Source organism: Rhipicephalus microplus, chromosome 8 (genome assembly GCF_043290135.1).
Source record: "Rhipicephalus microplus isolate Deutch F79 chromosome 8, USDA_Rmic, whole genome shotgun sequence".
Classification (NCBI taxonomy): domain Eukaryota; kingdom Metazoa; phylum Arthropoda; class Arachnida; order Ixodida; family Ixodidae; genus Rhipicephalus; species Rhipicephalus microplus.
The window spans coordinates 49177332-49198115 of NC_134707.1; the positions used below are offsets into that span (position 1 = coordinate 49177332).

A 20784-nucleotide genomic window follows, 5' to 3' on the forward strand; every position below is an offset into this window, starting at 1 on the left:
CTGGGGAGAGGCGCGAGACTGTACGGGGGCCGTCCCCGACAGATGAGTCAACCCGGCATACACGCCCATTTCCTTCTGGAACGTTCCAGTGCTTGCCCGGCCGCCGCTGTCGGGTGAGGAGGTTCGTCGATGAAGCCACGCTTCTGCGGGGAGAGCGCGCGCCCGGGGAGCCTTGGCCGTTTGTTTTCTTTTTCTTTCCCTTTTTTTTCTTTTGACTTCGCGGCGTTTCTCCCGCCCGTTGTCGCAAGAATTTGGCGTCGCGCTCATTTTTAGCGCTCGTTCTGTGACAACGATCTGAAAGTCTCGAGACAGCCCTTCTTGGAGCCAGCCCGCGCGGCCCCGGGCCATCTGCGCGCTTGATGCTGACTGCATCCGCTGTGGCGTCTGCTATGTCTGGCTTACCGTCTGCTCCCTCCATATCTGTGACACAGGCGACAACGCTGACCCATTTCCAACATGAACTGCAGTTAGGTAGTGAATTATACCTATTTCTGTGGTGATGCAACTTACTGTAAGTGAACTACTCGAGCGCGTGTGCATCTTAGACCGGCATGGTCGTTCTACCACTGTTTCTCCTAGCGAGTATAACGCATGTTTGCCCGACCTTCGGGAATACGCACATGTTCGTCGTGGCTCAGAATACTGATGACAAGAACTGGGTGCGCAAACAATGCGAACTCCAGAAACATGCGAGAATCGGAAAGAAAAGCAAAGTGAGAGCAAGAGCGCATCGAAAATTTCCCGTGTCTAACTTAAGATGGCCGCACAGCATGCGCACCGCGCTGTCGTCTGCCAGCTGACCGAAAGAATTGTTCGGGTGGTCCTGGGCTGCCCGCAGGCCACCAGGCACGCGAAAAAGAAACATGCGTCCGAGCGATCCTCGACCAGTAGGCGGAGCTTCCATTTGGTCCCCGAGAAAAACGAATGCGGCGCCGGCGTTTGGGGTCGTCCGGAGCCGTCCAGGACGTGTAAATCGATGAAGCTCAAGGTGCTGTGTTAGTAAGCAGTGAAAAGGGTCTATACAATGTAGCAGACAGTTCGAATGTCTGGTAGGTTCTCGTGAGCAAGTGCCGTCTGGTTTCGGTGTGTGGCAAGTCCGGCTGATATGGAACTCCATGGACGACTGCCACGCAGAACAGTGCTCACCCTAATTGTTGACGAACATGTACAGTCGAGCATGCTATGAATGTTATCGCGCTATCACGAAGATCAAGAAGCCTACGACAGCACCACGGCCGACTATCCGCTTTTGAGCTGAGAGAACTATTGAGAAGGTTGACTCATTTTTTTTTTGCTGCTACACTTACCATCTGAGCAAGACACTTTGTTTCTTGTCATGAAACCGGCAGTGTTGGTATGGCGTGCACTGTAATATTCACCTTTATGAAATATTAGATGCTCTGACACTTTATTTTTCCTATTGCTCACGAAGGGTCTACCCCATCCGTGCTTCGTCGAAACGAACGAAAAATTTAAAGAGGAGAAACAATGTGTGTCGGGATCGTCGCGAGTGTAACAGTTGTAGCATAGAACAGCGAATGAGAGAAAAAAAGTTTTTCTAGAATTGCTTACCAAGGGCACTCTAGGGCACTGAGCCGATCGAAGCAAGCACGATAAGTTTCTTATCACGCTTGATTGTGAGTCGATTGGACTGCGGGAGACAAGCATTTTTTAACTGAGACAAAGTAAGAAGTGATATGTATTATTGTGTGTCAATGGTTAACAATCCATGTTTTCCTTCTTTTAAAGGTGCAAATGAGTATCCAATACAACTCCGTCTATCAATATATGTGCTCAGGCAGTATCATCACACGCAATGTTATCCTGACTGCGTCACATTGCCTGACTTACAAGTACGTCATTTACTTGGTTATGAACTGTGTCCATAAAGTTTTTCCTAAATGCGAGGGTTTTACAACTCTGAATTCTTAAACATACTGAGTTGTGTCTTATCAAGGACACTAACAAGAAAGGTTGGCTTTTTTTACCGATGGTAGCCTTAAAATACTTGTGGCACCGCGCCTCAAGGAACAGAAGAGCTGGGTGACACACGGTGGCAAGCTTCGCTGCCAGCGTCACTACATTTGACGAATGAGTTTTTACATGATGACATTTTTAATACTTCGTTCTCATTAGACCTACCTCATAGTGTATTTTTGTAACAACTTCATATTCAAGATTCACAAGAAAAGTAATTAGATATGACTGAAATGTATTGGAAAAACTTTATTGAAATTGTTTATTTCTGTGTAATATTCTTTGTTTCTTCACTGTCGGTAATATCCCCTTCTGTAGAAACAAACATCGAATTTCTGCAGTGAGCATGAAAGAACTCTTCTTCAACGGCCTTCCGTTTGGCACCATCATCAACATTACCAGTCTTTCTTACCAGCCGTATCATTCCCTTAAACATTATAGACACTTATAGCATTCACTTCTCCCTTTTAATATAACAGACTGCATTCCACCACATCCATAGACGAAAGTAAAAAGACAAAAATTGGCCCTGGATCTGCAGGTTACATTGCAAATGTCGTCGAAAGACTATAGTCTTGCACCTGGAGAGAGTGAACAAAACATTTATTTTAGGTTTTGTGCAAGAAAATTGGTGAATGGTATTCTGGAGGCGCTGCGTTGGATGGATGGATGGATGGATGGATGGATATGGCTGTAACCTTTAGATCGGGCAGTGCCTAGCGCCACAAAGCCGTAATACCTAATGAACCAAAAACTATATTTATTTTTTTCCTTAAAAGGTGAGTTTGAGGATTCGTACTTTGCAGTGAAGAGTTTAATTTTCACTCGTGCCTTGACTTTAGCCACCAATCAGATAACCTGCTTCTAGTTAAGTCTACCCGCCTAAAGTTTATTTTGCCCTCCCGGTCCCTAAACCCCAGTGCTTTGAAAAACTCTGCGCCATCATCCTGAACTATAGGGTGAATCCCTTTACAGAACATTATCAAGTGTTCGGCAGTTCGTTCTACCTCTCCACACGCACTGCATACTGTGTCTACCCCTTCGTATTTGGCCCGATATTTCTTGGTTTGCAGTACTCCCGTCCTGGCCTCAAAGAGTGGAGAACTACCCAGAGTATTATCATAGATCCTTTCCTTAGCAATTTCCTGCTTAAAAGTTCGATAGATCTCTAGTGCGGACTTCTTAATTATGCCCATTCTCCACATGTCAGTCTCCGTTTCCTTCACTTTCTTCTTAACCGATAGTTCTTTTTGGTTTGGCCACCTGCTGTTTTCTAAGTATTTACCAGTCAACTTCCTGGTTCGCTTCCTACATTTTGTATCGACATTCTTCATGTACAAGTAGCTGAAAACCTTCCTAGCCCAACGCTCTTCCCCCATTTCTCTCAATCGCTTCTCAAATTTTATCTTGCTGCTAGCTTCCCTGCCCTCAAATGATGTCCATCTCATATCACCTTGTACTCCCTGATTTGGTGTATTCCCGTGAGCTCCTAAAGCAAGCCTACCTATTCCACGTTGCCTAATTTTTAATCTTGCTTGAACGTCTGATCCCATGCACAAGACCGCATTGCCGAACGTCAGCCCAGGAACCATGACACCTTTCCATATTCCTTTCACAACATCATACCTATCGTAATTCTACAGTGCCCTATTTTTAATGGCTGCTGCATTCCTGTTACCTTTAGTCGTCACGTATATTTCGTGTTCCCTCAAATACTCAGTCCCATTGCTTATCCATACGCCCAGATATTTGTATTTACCTGTTATCTCTAGCGTGACCTCCTGTATTCTAAGCTCACTAACTTCGTTGTCATTGAAAATGATGACTGCTGATTTTTCCTTACTGAATCTAATATCTAACCTATCTCCCTCATTACCACAGATGTCCATCAATTTCTGCAAATCTTCCTTGTTGTTGACCATTAGCACTATTAGCATTAGCGTTAGAGTGCCTCGAGAGCGCCATCTGGCAGTTATCTTCAAAAACGAAGGAAGGCGTGCGCACCCGAGGAGAAAGATGCGTTCCATTCTCGGAGGCGATACGATGTAGAACGTAAAGTGACGGGCAGTTGCCACCAGCGTGTCGTTTCAGTAAAGCGCTGGTAACACTTGCCTTTTAGGGACGAAGCTCCATAAAGCGGCAACCAGTCATCCCTCGTCGTAGTCGTAGTCAGTAACCAGTCTTTATGCTTTGACCTGCAAGGTGGTGCCGGTGGCAGATTTCTCCTGTGCGTTGTTGAACAGTAAGAAATTCGCTGCATGCGTGTAACTAAAAGCCAAAATATTCTGTCTCTCATTCCCAATTACCAGAAATTGGAATGTACATTCAGCACTACCTAAGAAAAAAGGGTTGCTAGGTTATACTCGCTGGGCGTAACCTCATTGGTTTTTGAAAGGTTTAGCGAGGATTGGGCCACAGGACCATGAAGACAGTGAACTAGTATACACCATGAACTCAAGGTGGCTGAAGGTGGGCAGTAGACAGCAAGCGCAAGCCGTAAGAAAGTGTGCGTGTGCCACCTCTCGTTTAGTCCGCTGGATGGCGGTGCTTCCATATGTGAAATATATGATGAAAAGATGCAAGATGATGATATTTGGATTGCTGACTAGATGGACGAACGGACACAAAGACGGATGCATAGAGGGATGCACGGATGGCTGCACGGACGGATGGACGCATGAATGGACGCAGGGGCGGATGAATGGACGAACGTAGGGGCGGACGCAGGATGGAGGTGCAGATGCATGAACAATGCACGCAGGGGCAGGCAGATGGATGCATGGACGGTCACACAGACGGACGCTTGGACGGGCGGAAGCAAGAACGAATGGACGGACGGACACTTCGCCCCTCTCTATCATTCACCACGTTGATATACTGCCGTCTTTTTTTAATAGAGCACCACGTGTCACTGTAAGCGCAGCGTGTTTAGCGCTATGGTCTTTAGAATTACTTGTACGTGCCTTCTTTAGTATAAAGGCACACATGCAAAACATCTACGTGTTGTTATGGTACCTTAACTATGCGCAGTGATGGTTTTTTAATTGAAAATTGCACACATATGAACGCCGAAGCTTGAGCAATATTGGTGGGCGTTGCGATGGGGTCGACCATATGAACTATCGTTAAGGGTGGACAAACAGACAAATGTGCAGACAGCAGACCAAAGTTTTTTCTTCGAAAGTTCCCAAGAAATACTATCGTATTTAGAAAGGGACAACTGTGAGGAATGCTGTTTGTCTATTTATTGTAAGCTGAAGCACACCGATTCTTCCTCGCCGCGAGTGCTGCAATTACTTTTTAACCATGCTGCCGAATATTTCGAGAAATTGGAAACGTGTTTTTACATAGACATGACAGAAAAAAGCTTCTAATAATAATATTTACACAGTCACAATAACCGGTGTAGAAACAATGAAGATGGCGAGACCAAGAACCATCTACGGTCCTATACTTCATTCTTTATATATGCGGCACAAAACATTGCCCTCTTCTGGAGAAAGCACCTACTTGGTGCAGCCGTAGAAATACGGTATAGTGCAAATGGTCCCTCAACACATGTGTTGGTGGAGTCCAGTGTACGATAAGGCCTCAGACAGACAACGTGAACAATGTCGGTACGAAGCTGAGTCGATAAGGAGGAAGACAGTGGCTCAATTTCAAACCTGAAATCAGTCAATTCATGGCGCACATGGTAATGTCGGCTGTACGGGAATAGAGCTTCTGAGAAAGCTTAATGCGGCGTGCTGGAAACCACAGGAGGAGAAAAGATCCAAGAACAAAGTGGGCATTTCGACGACGGTGGTTGTAACAAGATTGTTGTAACGCTTGCGAGTCAGTTTGCTGAACATGCGCAAGTTGATATGCATTGTCGGCGTGCATTATTGAGCGCAATCACTAGGTAGGTACGCAAACAAAGGCAACGTTAAATTTTGGCCAATACAATAAGAAAGGCAGATAGCTGGACGTCTCATACCACTATGTGTTATAGACGAACGTGGCTAAAGGCAACGCTGCATCCCAATCCTGTTTATTCGAGAACACGTACATCGCCATCATGTCTGCATGTCTGTAATGGTTGAGTTCATCCCGTTCGTCATGTCATTCGTCTGGGGACAGTAGGCTATAGTTGGCTTATGTTTGGGATTTAGAAAACTTTCTTAAATATAGCAATGGGCAAATACTGTGTGCAGACTGTGAGGCTCCGAAACTTGAGAAATAACGAAGTGGTGGAAAATTGAAACAAAGTACCATTCTCAAGAAACGCAGCTGGACAAAGACTGGAATCGTCTGAACATTTTACCGCCCCTCTACATTTCAGTACTAGTATTTTTTTCCTTTCCTATGTTGCAAGGCAATATCGTCAGAAAGCTTGTTTTACGAAATTTAGAAATCGGAGTTGGTGTCGGTATCGTTATAAGTTAGCGGAAAACTCATGATCTTGTTTTTGCGGATAAAATCAAGATATATATATATATATAAATATAAATATATAAATATATATATATATATATATAAAGTAATCGAGACCTTTTCTTACAAATTCATCATCATCATTATCATCAGCCTATTTTAAATAAATAAATTAACATAATTTATTACATCATCATCATCAGTCTGACTACGTTCACTGCGGGACAAAGGCCTCTCCCATGTTCCGTCAGTCAACTCGGTCGTGTACTTGCTGCCGCCAATATACACCCGCAAACTTCTTCATCTCATCTGCCCACCTAACCTTCTGTCTCTTCCTAACCGCTTGCCTTCTCTGGGAATCCAGTAAGTTACCCTTAATGACCAGCGGTTATCCTGTCTTCGCACAACATGCCCAGCCCATTTCCATTTCCTCTTCCTGATTTCAAATATGATATCCTTAACCCCGGTTTGTTCCCTTATCCACTCTGCTCTCTTTTTGTCTTCTAAGGTTACACCTACTATTTTACTTTTCACTGCTCGCTGCGTCATTATCAATTTAGGATAAACCCTCTTTGCTTGTCTCCAGGTCTCTGCTCCGTAGCTAAGTACCAGCAAGATGCAGCTGGTATATACCTTCCTTTGAGGGATAGTGGCAATCTACCTGTCATGGTTTGAGGGTGCTTATCAAGTGTGCTCCACCCCACTTTTACTGTTTTAGTTACTTCTATCCCGTGGTTCGGCTCCACGGTAATTACCTGTCCTTAGTAGACATAGTCTTTTGCAACTTCAAGTGCACCACTACCTATCTCGAGGCGCTGCTCTTTCTCGAGGTTGTTGTACATTACTTTCGGATCTGGACAGGCTGCTATTGGAGCCTGAACTTGGCAACGTTTAATGCTAGAACCTTATCTAGTGAAGCAAATCAAGCTGTACTATTTCGAAGTGCTAGAGGGTGTTAAATAGGATGTAATAGGGCTCAGTGATGTTAGGAGGACAGATGAGGCCTATACGGTGCTACAGAATGGGCACGTCCTTTGCAATCGGAGCTTGACTGACAGAAGAGAACTAGGGGTGAGGTCCCTAATGCACAGAAACATAGCTGGCAACAGAGGAATGCTATAGCATTAATGAAAGGTTGGTAGGTATCGTAATTAAACTCAATCAGGGATACAAAATAAAGATGGTACTGGCTCACGCGTCTACATCCCGCCATGATGACGCGTCAGCTCAAAGCTTCTATGAAGACGTGGAATCGGCAATAAGTATGGTAGAAACACTGTTTACTATACTGATGGGAGACTTCAATGTAAAGGTACGGAAGAAGCAGGCTGGAGACCAGGCAGTAGGAGACTATGCATCGGTACTAGAAGTGCCACAGGGGAGCTACTTGTACAATTCGCAGAACGCAGTAAGTTGGGACTTTTGAGTACCTTCTACCGAAAACGACGGAACTGTAAGTGGACATGGAGGAGCTCTAATGGCGGATATAAGAACGAATTAGGCTTTATACTGAGTGCACACCTAGGCATCGTGCAGGATGTGGCATTGCTTGGCAAGGTACGACGCACTGACTATAGAATGGTACAGTCTAAAGTTCGCCCAGACTTGAAGAAGGAACGACAAAAACCTATACGCAAGAAGCCAATCAATTAGCTAGCACTGAGACGAAAAGTACAGGGATTCAGTCTCACTTAAGAACAGGAACTCGCCTCTCATCGAGAAAACCTACCTTAGCATAGACGCAACGATTGATAATCTGACGAGTATTATTACGGAGTGTGCAGTGGAAGTTAGAGGTACTGTACTTAGGACACTGGCAAGCTGCCCCAGGAAACGAAGATCATTAAGAACCGTCAAAGCATAAAGTCCTCAAGTGCAACAGACAAAATAGAGTGGGTAGAGCTTTCGAAGTTGATTAATAAGCGTAAGGTATCCGATGTAAGAACGTATAACATGGAAAGAATTGAACACGCTCTGAAGAATGGAGGAAGTGTCCAAGCAGTGAAGAGGAAACTTCGGATAGGGAAAAATCAGATGTTTGCATTTAGAGACGAGGAAGGAAAATTATTTACCAATATGAATAGGATAGTTAAAATAACAGAGGTGTTTTACAGAGATCTGTACAGTAGCCAGGACAACTAGGACCTCAATATAAGAAGCAGCAGTAACCCAGGCGACACCCCACCAGTATGATAGACTAAGTCAGAAAAGCCTTGGAGAACATGCAAAAAGAAAAAGCTTCAGGTGAGGATCAGGTAACATCAGATCTGCCGAAATATGGAAGACAGATTGAGTTACAAAAACTAGCGACGCTGTTTACGAGGTGTCTTCTGACAGCAAGAGTACCAGAATATTGGAAGAATGCTAACATCATCTTAATACAGAAGACAGGAGATGACAATGACTTGAATAATCATAGGCCGATCAGCCTGCTTTCCCTTGTATACAAGTTATTTACAAAAGTTGTTGCTAACAGAATTAAGACAACTTTAGAAGTCAAACAACCAGAAGAAGAAGCAGAATTTGGAACAGGATACTCAACAATCTTTTGTTACACTGGAACCTAAACACAACCCACCTGCGTGGTAAGCAGGTGTTTTGCGGCAGAGCGATGCTATTTCTTGAAACGCTATGGAAGAAACAAATCACAGCATATCGACGAGGTGAATGATGACGAGAGGGGCGAAGCACGCGGACGCATGGGTGGATGCACGTATGGACGCACAGACGTACGAATGAACAGACGCATCGACGAACGCAGGGATGGATGGATGGAAGCACGGACGGATGCATGGACGGATGCTTGGGTGGATGCACAGATGAACGGAAGCATGGACGGACGCTCGATGGACGGATGGACGCATGGACGTGTGGATGGACGGACGGATGCACGAATGGACGGATGGACATGTGGACGTGTGGATGGACAGATGGACGCTTGAATGAACGGATGAATGGAAGCAAGAATTATTGGGCAGATAGAAGCGCGGACAAACTGATGGACTTTTTGCCCCATGTATCATCATTCACTATACGAATATGCTGTGATTTTTGTTATTTATCATGCTACAAGTAACGACCTCTAGTATCGTGCCATTTGTATTTGTTCAGCGCGTATGCATTTCCCTATATCTACAAGTACCGCCCTCTACGGCAGGTTCAAGAAATAACGAGAGGTGGCTACATACGATTAGACGGGACGCTCAGCCTACGCCTAAAGAGCTTCGCGCGAAGAAAAAAATCATATGAGTGTGATGCACTAGGAGGAGTCTTCTTAACGGATGTAATATTGCATGGCAGAACCATACAATCACGTGATTTGTTCCACTAGTGCTTGTTATAGAGGTCCTCCAATTACAGAACGTTCAGAGATATTTAAACAATTTCAGCAGCAAAAGCAACAACAGTGAGCAGGTACGTTGTCTCAAAGTCACTTATAGACGCGTAGTGGGCGGGCTCGTAGCCAAGGAAGGTGCCGTAGACCCCGTCCTCTTCCCGGAAGCTCAGATGAAAGGGGGTGATTCACTGAGAGCGGATAATAAAAAGTAGGTGTTTTTAACCTTCATAATGTGCCCATGGCTGCCCCCTTCTGCTTTCCCCAAAAAATTTTTTTGGCTGCTCGCCTGGTGGTGGGCCTTCGGTGAATCGGTAAAGAAAAAAATGTGGTCTATAGAGTACTTAACAGCTGTACCCAACAGGTGTACTTGCAGAACTCATTTTCATATACTACTTTGAAAACGCAAACCAAATCGCGTGCATCCCATCGCAAGGGAATGTAGCTCCACAATAGCGGCAGTATTTCCAATATGAAATATATAAGTCTCTCTTTGTTATTCTACGTGAAGGTACTTGAGAAAACACACAGCACACAACAGCAAGACAGTTGTATTTATTTTCGTTACAGAATTATGAACGCCCGAGAAAGTCCAGCATTTTTACGTGTACCTCAAACACTAAATGGCGTCTGCGTCTAAACGCTGATGGTGCATCTCCGTCACTTTCGACAACGTTACTGAACACGCGCCAAAACGACCTAGCTCGCGTAGACCTACATACACAGAAGCTCCGCCCCCGTAACTTTCCCTTCAATGCCAAAAGTTGTCGCCGTGCATAGTACGCAGCGGCGAAAGTCCTAATGCCTAACAATTTGCATAAAAGTTTTAACAAACAAGAACACTTTTCCGTGTCATTGCAGTTCCAACTACAGAAATATAGCGCACGCCCTATGAACACAAAGCTCTGCCTGGTTCCTCTTGCGGGAGCCTTCAGATATTGAGTTTATCACCAAAAATGCCCATATTGAGAGTGGTTGATCAGTTCGTCGTTAAAAGCTTTGAACTCCTCACAGTGAAGCAGTGAAATACTTATCGACCATGCCTACTTTGCATTCAGCCCTTTCGCAAACGGTGTTCTCTTCTAGAGGTGCGTTCCCCAAGAATGTCTTAGTATTACACAACAACACAGCAACATTACATGGCCTCGCAGTGACGGCGGACAGAATTCAGCTGCACCGAAGATTCGTCAACAACGGTGAAATGGTCTACGATGTGGCCCTCCTAAAAGTAAGCACTTCATTTCTAGAGAGTAAGTTATTGCGGCAGTACCGACAGTATACCTGCATGTCGAAAAGTCCAAGTAGTTACAAGCGACGTTTAGACGTTACTTACTGAGAAAACGATCATCAGTCGTTAAATACTTCCGAGTGCTGCAGGTCAAAATAACGCTGTAAGAATTTACAGAAAATGACATGGCAGAGTTCCCCTCTGGTTTCAGGATTGGTCCTACTGGTGATGGGGCAGTTAGCCACAAGCGTATATAGCAAAATATTTCTTGCTGTCGCAAGAACCGTCGTTCGAGCAAACGAGTGGTCGTGGTAGGTTTAAATGAGCTGCTATGAGCCTACGCTGAACTAATACAAAAATTTATTACATATATTGCAGCTATAGGCGTTCCAGCGGCGTTGCCTAACCTGGCAGCACCACTACACGACATCGTGAATTGCAAGTCCTAGTGGCGGCCTCTTACACTGTAAAACCACAACTAAGTTTCGGCTCATGAATATCAGCATGCATTGAAACCACAACATGTGGAAGCCTTCGCAATGGTATAGTGCATGCTGTGCTGTTATCACCACTGGCCGGTGCGCACATCTTGTACGGCAGTTTCGTGCATATATGCATGCCTGCACGTGGTGATAAGTGTACGGCGCACACCATACCACCAGGAAGGCTTGCCGGTGTTCGGGTTTCATTTCAGGCCATCTGTATGTACATACACAACCGCATTCACTGGTAGCTGTATGTGGCGCTTTGATTTGACTTCTTACCCTTACTGCGGTAATGATGTGGCATTATGGAACGAAGTCTCTTGCAACAAAAGAACCAGCTCAACCCCAGATTACCACTAAATATCGGGAAAATATGAAGTTTAGTACTTCGTCCTATGGCTTTTCGATCACGCCACTGTGAAGTCTTTAGGCTGAGTTTCATGTTTTTCGCGGACGTCAACATGTCGGCGCCAAACTCAGCAGTGTCTTACACAACAATCCATCACTGTAGCACAGCGTGTATAAATTTCACGATCATACATTTTCTGTTTTTTTTACCCCACGCCTTTCTACTCACGGCATCTTTTGTCCTGAGTGCCCTATCATATGTTCAGCAACATCTATACGCAATTCAGACGGGTGAAATCGGGTACCTCAGTACAGAAAATTTCCTTTCACACTCTTTAACAAAAAAGAGAAGGGATATTAGAATTCAGGTCGACAATCTACGACATATATGAAACAAGCCATAGTGAAGAGCTGCAGAAATGCGGACCATTTACAGTTCCTTAACATGCGCCTAAACAAATGTAAATGATCCTTTAGCATTTAGCCTCCGTGCAAAGCGACCATTATGTTCAGGGAGTGATCCTCTCATTTTACGGTCAGCTGCTCGCATCACTGACTTAATTTTAGTATATAGAAAGTAATCACGAGAGTAATGTTCACTTAGGTAAAAAAACTGTTATCAATTGAAGGCTCAACAGACAAGCTCTGAATTTCTGAATCTTGAGACTAAACCTTATGGGGCGAATTGATCAGGTGCCCATCTCGTAATAAGATCACTTACTACGTGGCGCCACAGCAAGCAATAAGAGTGTTCCACACTCGCCACAGTGGCATCAAGTGGCTGTGACTGAAGCTCCGCCGTTTCATTGCTTGTATATACACCGCACAAAATGAGTGGAGGAATGGCCGCCACCGCTGCTCAGTGGTAGAGCATCAAGCACGTCATTTGAAGGTCTCAAGTTCTGATTAGGCGGGTGGGACATTATCTTTCCGTCTACCTTGACGTCTTCGCATTCACATTACAATTACTGCTATTAACAATCCCTAATGTTCCCCTACGATAACTTCCTCTAGGTTTTCTTTATTATATTGTCTAACGAACAAAACGAGCCTTTGAATTTACAGTTCCGTTCGCTGCGTAACCGTGTGATACGAGTTTGCAAACTATTGGTCTCCCACCACGCGATTTCGCAGCTTTCACAGGATATAAGATTCACCACAACAATGAAACCGGTGTGCCTACCCACAAGCGATATTGACGTTGCTGGAAAGACACTCCAGGTTGCCGGATGGGGACGAACAGAATGTAAGTAAATTTGCAAGATTGCATATATGTCTAGCCTCGTGAGTTGTCGGTAAGGAACTTCTAGGAAAAATAGCAACACGAAGTTGTTTCGACGGCTGCAACCGGGGACACAGCAAATCTTTTCAGTAATAAGGAAATGTGATAGATAGATGTGTGGGGTTTGACGTCCTCAAACCACCATATGATTTTGAGAGCTGCCGTAGTGGAGGGCTCCGGAAATTTTGACCAGCTGGGCTTCTTTAACGTGCACCCAAATCTGAGCACAAGGGCCTACAACATTTCCACCTCCGTCGGGAATGCAGCCGCCACAGCCGGGATTTGATCCTACGACTTGCGATTCAGCAGCCAAGTACCTTAGCCACCAGACCACCATGGTTGGGCAATAAAAGAAGGTGGGGTAGCTGGTTTTGCTGCATACTGAAGCATTAGCGGACACACGTGAGGACATAGACGATCTTGCGCTGGTCTTAGTGACCCTTTGTTTGTGTCCTCGTGTGCGCGTGCTAAAGTTTTAGTAAGCAGTGGAGTAAGAAAATAATGGTTCCCAATAAAATCAATAGTCTAAAGTTCACAGCATGTTTAACTTCGTTCTTTCCATTGTAACATGATTCCCTTAAACATAAGAAGCAGACCTTTTACGTGCGCTTGCATCTTCCTTATTATATTCTGTGGTGTCGGATAGATTAATTTTGGACTGTGATATGGCTTCTCAGACTCTGGCGCCGGTCTTCCACTTTTTCTATGAGGTGAGAAACAACCAAGAAGTGATGTCGGTGAATCTAGAAGCAAATGTGTACGTTGTTCTGATTACTGACATTATTATGTTGTCCTAAGTTCCATCCTATGACAAGTGATTGGGATAAAGTTAGACGACGAAGCTGTTGCTGCTTGGATAAGTAGCTCTGTCTGCTTTTATCGTTTATTTTTGTTTATATTACGGCTCAGCACTGCTCAAGACGTCGGACGACTCGAAAAGGTACCTGCCGTATCGGCGACCGACGGGTGCTGCGCAGCCCGCCGCGTCGAAAGGTGCTAGAAGAAACGAGACAAGCATCAGGGAGAGCGCCGCCATGACCTCCCAAGGTGTGACACATGGTCAGAAGCACCACCTGGTTTGCGCAAGCATACCTGACTGCAAGCGACAACACAGCGTTGAATCAGAGGACGAATCAACTGTCGTCGGGGACCACCACAGGGCGAACCTCACAGATCAAGACTAGGACGAGGGTGGTTTCCGCCTTGTGCGACATCGCAAAGACAGGACGGTGGGTATTCCTTCGTTAATTGCTCCAACATCCGAAGGAGCTAACTTGAGGCAAGTGAATCCTATTCACCTATACTCGTAAATTGAAACGATTCTCGGTGGAGCCCCAGTTAAGAGCCGTTTCACAACACAGGGAGCCCTGCTCTTGGATATAGAGACAGAACACAGAGCTAATATGCTTCTAGAGACCAACACTATCTGCGGCCTTGCCATATCTGCCCGTGTACCACACAGCTACATGAAAAATACCTGCATTTTAAAAGGGGTCCCAAGATGGTACTCGGACGAAGGGATGTTAACCTACCTGAGACCTCAGGGACTATACCACTCAAGAAGAATCATACGACGAGTCCAAACCTCATCCACCGAAAGGGAATCAAGGCGCACTGACTCTGTAGTTCTCACATTCGCTCCCAATTCGGAACATCCAGTGAAGATCAACCTTGGCTTCACCAGACACGAGCTGGTAGACTACGTGGAGACGCCACCCCGCTGTTTTAAATGTCAGCGTTTTGGACATGTTGCTAAGCACTGTCGTGGGGAACAAAAGTGTAAGCGCTGTGGGGGGCCTCATGACTTTAAGACGTGTACAAGTAAAGAAAAACTTGTTTGTGCAAACTGTGGCGGCGACCACCCAGCTAGCTACGGCCGATGTCCAGCACGAACAGCTGCGCAGCGAAGAAATAAGACGTTTGTCCTCGGCCCGAAGACTGTGAACGAACCATCGCTCACAAAGAAGACGTCAGGCGCGCCACAACATGGTGGTTCGGATAACGAGTACGCAGGAAATTTTCCGCGCCTAAATCCGACAAGAGCTGGTACTGAGTCAACGCAAGTGCTCAACGCTGGTGAGAAATGTATCACGAAAGAGTCCGCCAAGCGCACCTACGCTGATGCACTGAGCCCATCTCAAGTACCATCTGGAAGCCAACAGCAAGAAAACCTCGAGCACGTTATTCGCGCTCTGTTCACAGCACTACGTTCACACGTCACTAAGATTCCGGCGAGTTCAACGAAGGATATGTTGGAAGCAGTCATGGCTCTAGAGTCAGTGTTACTTTGCTCTGCTTCCACAAACACACAGTAGAATAATGGCACTGTCTCGCCCACCTGGTCTATTTCGTCCTTCAAAAGTGCCCTTAATAATGCGATGGAACGGCGCCGGTCTTCTAAAACGCCTGTGCGAACTCAACCTTTTCCTGCGTGACATTCCAATACCGATTCTAGCCCTCTCCGAAGCCGGTCTACCGAATGCAAGGACGCTCCCAGGGTACACCCGACACGGCAACCCGAGCATAACGTCGTTTGCAAATGGAAGCGCAATGATATACATAAGGCGGGAAATACCTCACGTCACCTTACCAGTGCAAGACCTCTGTTCCAACTCACTGGAAGTCGCTGCTGTACAAGTGTGACTGGGAAACCGAAAACTGAGTGTGGTATCGGTGTACATAAGCCCACGAAAAAAGGTCTCTATGAAGACTTTCCTACAGGATCTTTGCACTCTATGTCCCGCTCCTCGAATAATCTGTGGTGATTGTAACGCGCACCATCCACTCTGGGGAAATAAGAGTGTAGATTTTCGAGGCAAGGAACTTCTAGCAGCTGCAGATTCTACCGACTTATGTGTGACGAACGATGGTAAACCTACATTTTTCAGGCCACCAGATTCATGAAGTGCAATAGACCTTGTACTTCACTCCACGGACCTTCTGGTATCATCGACCACGGCTCCAGACAAGATGGACAGCGACCATTTCCCCATCTTCACCAATATGCTGAGATTTCGAACTGCAGGTCGACAATTCTGCAATCTAACACGCTGGGACACCTACAGAGAAGTGTTGGACAAATCCACTGGTGAGCTGTTCGCAAATATGTTGCAAAGCAAGCGATCAGCAACTTCATTGCTGAAACTGCCCGACCATTTTCCTGCTCCTGACTTGAAATTGAAGAACCTCTGCGCAGCACGTAGACGAGCGGAGCGGAAAATAATGAGAACAAAAGGAAATCCGTCAGCGAAAACCGAATATAACAGGATAAAAGCTGCGATTCGTCGCCATACAAAAATATTAAGACGAAATCAATGGGCCGCTTTCTGTGAGCGTTTTTTAAACGTTTACGCCCTTGACAAAGATATGGGCAGTAATAAATAGTCTTTCTGGGAAGATCCGAACACACAGGCCATTCGAAGCACTCGCTTTGAAACAAGGGATAGATTTGCAAACCCTTGCAGAGGATTTCCCAGACGTGTACATATCTGGTAGATCAGCAGGATCGGCGATTCCTCTGTCACCCCAGATTTTTCACACGATGGATACGCCATTCACCTTCCGGGAGCTGGATATGGCACTTAGCAAATTAAGAAGACGCTGTGCCGTGGGTCCCGATTTGATCAGCAATCAAGTGCTGACAAATCTACCATATGAGCGAAAAAGGGCCCTTTTGGACATATTTAATCATGCCTGGAGCACGGGAGAGATCCCATTTGTTTGGAAGACAGCATGGGTAATGCCAGTCCTAAAGTCCGGAAAGAATCCTGCGAGCCTCGCGTCATATCGACCGGTATCTCTTACATCATGCGTATCTAAGTTGATGGAAAGATTATTATGTACAAGATTAACTTGGTACCTTGAACAAGGAAGATGATGGCCACCGTGTATGACCGGATTTCGCCCACGACTGAGTGCCCAGGACAGTGTTTTGGACCTATTAGGCCACATCGAGCACCACCGAGTCAGCGGACTCTCGACACTCACCGTCTTTATGGACGTTGCCAAGGCATATGATTGTGTGCTTCAGGCAGGTATCGTGAACGGGCTCCAAGCCATGGGTGTGTCGGGAAATGCTCTTCGGTTCGTACATGATATTCTCAGAGACCGCTGTGTCCAAGTTAAGCTTGGATATGTACCGAGCGAAAAGAGACGCGTTTCCCTCGGCGTCCCACAAGGAAGTGTTCTATCTCCCTTGCTTTTTAACGCTGCCATGGCCAGGCTTCCGGACACTCTGCACTCAGCTCTGAAAGCAGTTAGAATATCCATCTACGCCGATGACGTCTGCATTTGGATCTCAGTGTACCAGCACAAACGTTTGGCCCGGATGGCACAGAGCGCTATTTCAATCATTTAGCGTCACTTGTTGGCACTTGGCTTATCTTCATCAGCGGAAAAGTCGGCCTTCATGCTCTTCCCGGGAGCGCGACGGAAGTCAACACGTCTGTCACTGAATATTCGAGGCCACTCAATTCGTTGTGCAACAAGTGTCCATTTCCTGGGCATTACCATCGACAACAAGCTATTATGTCGACGTGCGGTTGATGGTATAGTCACTGCATCAGTGCGAAAAATCAACTCTCTTCGTCGCATGGCAGGGGTCCGTTGGGGCAACAATCCTATATCCATGCTTAAATTGAATGATGCGCTTATAACAAGCCGCATTCTTTATCAGCTGCCTCTGATATCACCATCACCAAGCCAGTTCGAACGCCTAGAGGCAGTGCACAGAAAGGGTCTTCGCTTGGCGATGGGAGTCCCTCAGGCGGCTTCAAACACGAAGGTCACCAATGAAGCCGAGTCTCTTCTGCCCCGCCTTTTGGCGTCTCAGGCCTTATTGACGCAGCTGTCAAGACTGGGCGAGTCTTTCGCAGGCATGGCCCTTCTCCGGCGGCTAAGAGCAAGAACTGGCTCACATTTCAACGCGACACTAAACACATTTCAATATTTAGGCTTGAAACTGCCTAAACGGTGCCCTATGGACCCGCTATGGTCTTTTGTGGATGTTGCGTGCAACTTCAGCGTACCCAATCTACCAGCGAAGCGCACCATTCCAGCCGCGGAAGCAAAATTGCTTGCTCTGGACCACTTGAGCACCACGTACCGCGGCCACCTACAAGTGTACACCGACGGATCAGTGTGTACATAGTCGGATAGCTGCGCAGCGGCTTTCTGCATACCCAGCCTGGGCGTGTCATGGTCGGGCCGCTTGGATCGCGTGGTTTCGTCCTCAACGGTAGAAAGCGCTCCAATTACGGCGGCTTTGCGAAAACTGCGATCCTTTTCTGCACGAGATGTTGTAGTGCTGACGGACTCCAATTCGGCGCTACAAAGACTGCATCGTGGCCTACCTCAAGAAAAGTTCACCAGGCAATCTCTGGCACTAATCAAACACCTAAATGGCAAGAGTCTTAATATAAAGTTCCAGTGGATCCCATCCCACGTTGGCATTGAGGGCAATGAAAAGGCTGATGCCCTTGCATGCGAAGCACGTACAGCGTTTCCAAAAGTAAGAACTCCCAAGACTTACCATAACAACAAAGATGTGATACGCAATCATTTCAAGGTGATCTACAAGTCTCCACACCAAGCATGTGTAATTCATGGATTTTCTCGTGAAGAAGCGACGCTGTTGTACCGCATTAGAACCGGCTCCACATACACCCCGGCCTGGTCATTCAAGACTGGGAGATACGCTTCCCCGTTCTGTGCCTTCTGTGGTGACATCGGGGATATTGAACATTTCATTTGGGTTTGCCCACAGTTTGATGCGCAAAGAGCAGCGATGATCCGCACCTTGCGAAAAGGCTGTCATAGGCACCGCACAGTTGATGACATCACCTTTCCTGAAGGACCGGCGGCAACTAGGAGGAACGTGCAACGAACTTTGTTGGTCTTCCTGCGAGAAACTAGGCTGTCTGACACGTGGTGATATTTTCCAAAATCAGGAGATGCTCAGGCGGAACAATTGCCGGCCATGAGGGCCAGGCTAACTCCACCTGCTGCAACAGCACCACCAACCCCACCACCACCTGAGATAAAGTTAACGTAGTCGAAAAAGCTGCCAGCAGATGGCGTGACCTGGAGATTAACGTTGGCGCACTCTCTTCTCACAAGTTGCAAAGCGAGATCAATGACCCCATAAGGCACCCCTTTTTGTTGTTTCACACGCGCTCTAGAGAGTCAAGTTCGAGAACTATGCCAGCACTGCCAGCTGCTCCGACACACCTCGACTAAAGTTATAGGTGTATGTGGGCTTGAGAGAGAACAAAACTGCCCACAAAACTTGACCGAAGAAGATTCGTGGTTTTAGGCACACAATAAAGGAGCATATATATTGAAAGAGAGCTTGTCTGACAATATGAAAGCAGTTGTAACTTTTAAAAACACCTTTCGGAGCTTTGAAGTCGAAGCTGATAGAGACCCAGCTGGAACTGAGTCGACGCAGCTGTCACAGGCGGCGTGGTGAAATCTTCGAATCACCTTTTCTATCCTATAAATAAATATATAGATTACAAAAAGAAGCTGTACTATCGCAAATTTGTGCTAGACCTTGTAATTGACCATCCATTTTCGGGCGTTACTTTTCTATAAAATTTAGGTTGGTCCCAACATGTGAACGATGTAAGAATGAAGGTAGCGTGGTTAATTGGCATGTTGAACAACTTACGTAATTTATTAACAACTAAGCCAAAAAGGAAATTGTATTTTTAAATAGTCCATTCACAATTTAGGTATTGTTTGTTATTGTGGAAAATAGTAGTTAGAGCCGATAAAGAAAGTCTTTTTACATTACAGAGAAAGGCAGTAAAACTACTTCACTCGGGATATAAAATAGACTCATCAGAGCTCATGTGAAAGAATGACATTCCACAATTCCACTTTATTTAAAAGTCGAAACTCTCCATGTGCATATATTGGGAAGCATTGGGAGAGTGAGGCTTATTCAGCCGTCACTACCTAAACAGGAACACCGGTGATGACCTATGTAGGACACGCATAGTTCATGAGATAACGCCTATATTTATGCTATGCAGGCAATTGATTACCAAGTCATGAAATTATGTAATGAGCACCCTTAAATAATGGACTTGGCACGATCATGCACCAAATCTAAACATTTTAAAATAAGAACTGATTGATTGATATGTAAGGCTTATTGTCCCAAAAGCACCATAAGATTATGAGACGCCATGGTGGAGAGCTCCGGAAATTTCGACCACCTACACACAGTAAAACATTTTACATCCAAAAGGGTGCAAAAAGGGTGCTTTTACGAGAAAGCACCTTTTGCAACACCCTTTAACACCCATAAAGAGCCGATTGAAAAAAAAGCACCCATTTGTTTGGGTGCTTGCCTCGATAGCACCCTAAAATAGGCTCTAAGGGTGCTTTTGTGCCTGAGAAGGGTGTAGGTGACGATTCATCAGATGAAATACTCAGCATAAGAAGAACACATAATTAAAATATTTCAGATTTTACGTCTCAAAAACCTCGATATGATTATGAGGGTCGTCGTAGTGGAAAGCTCTAGAGATTTTGACCAATTGGTGTTCTTTAAAGGGCGCTGATATCGCACAGTGCAAAGGCTTCTCCCTTTTTGCCTCCATCTTAATTCGACTGCCACAGCCGGCATCGAACCCGCGACCTTCGGATTGGCGGCCGAGCAGCGTAGCTACTGCAAGAATATGTGGACCTTGTGTTAAATGATGGTTTA

General features: G+C 45.7%; 1 protein-coding gene across 1 annotated transcript in view; it reads left to right on the forward strand.

Moving 5' to 3' along the window:
* LOC142768505 (trypsin 5G1-like) overlaps positions 1–20784 on the forward strand; it is a 69206-nt gene that overhangs the window by 27630 nt on the left and 20792 nt on the right. Inside the window, exons 4-6 of the mRNA XM_075870500.1 lie at positions 1750–1853; positions 10811–10952; positions 12920–13031. Coding sequence (XP_075726615.1) covers positions 1750–1853; positions 10811–10952; positions 12920–13031 — 358 coding nt within the window. The remainder of the gene's footprint in view (positions 1–1749; positions 1854–10810; positions 10953–12919; positions 13032–20784) is intronic.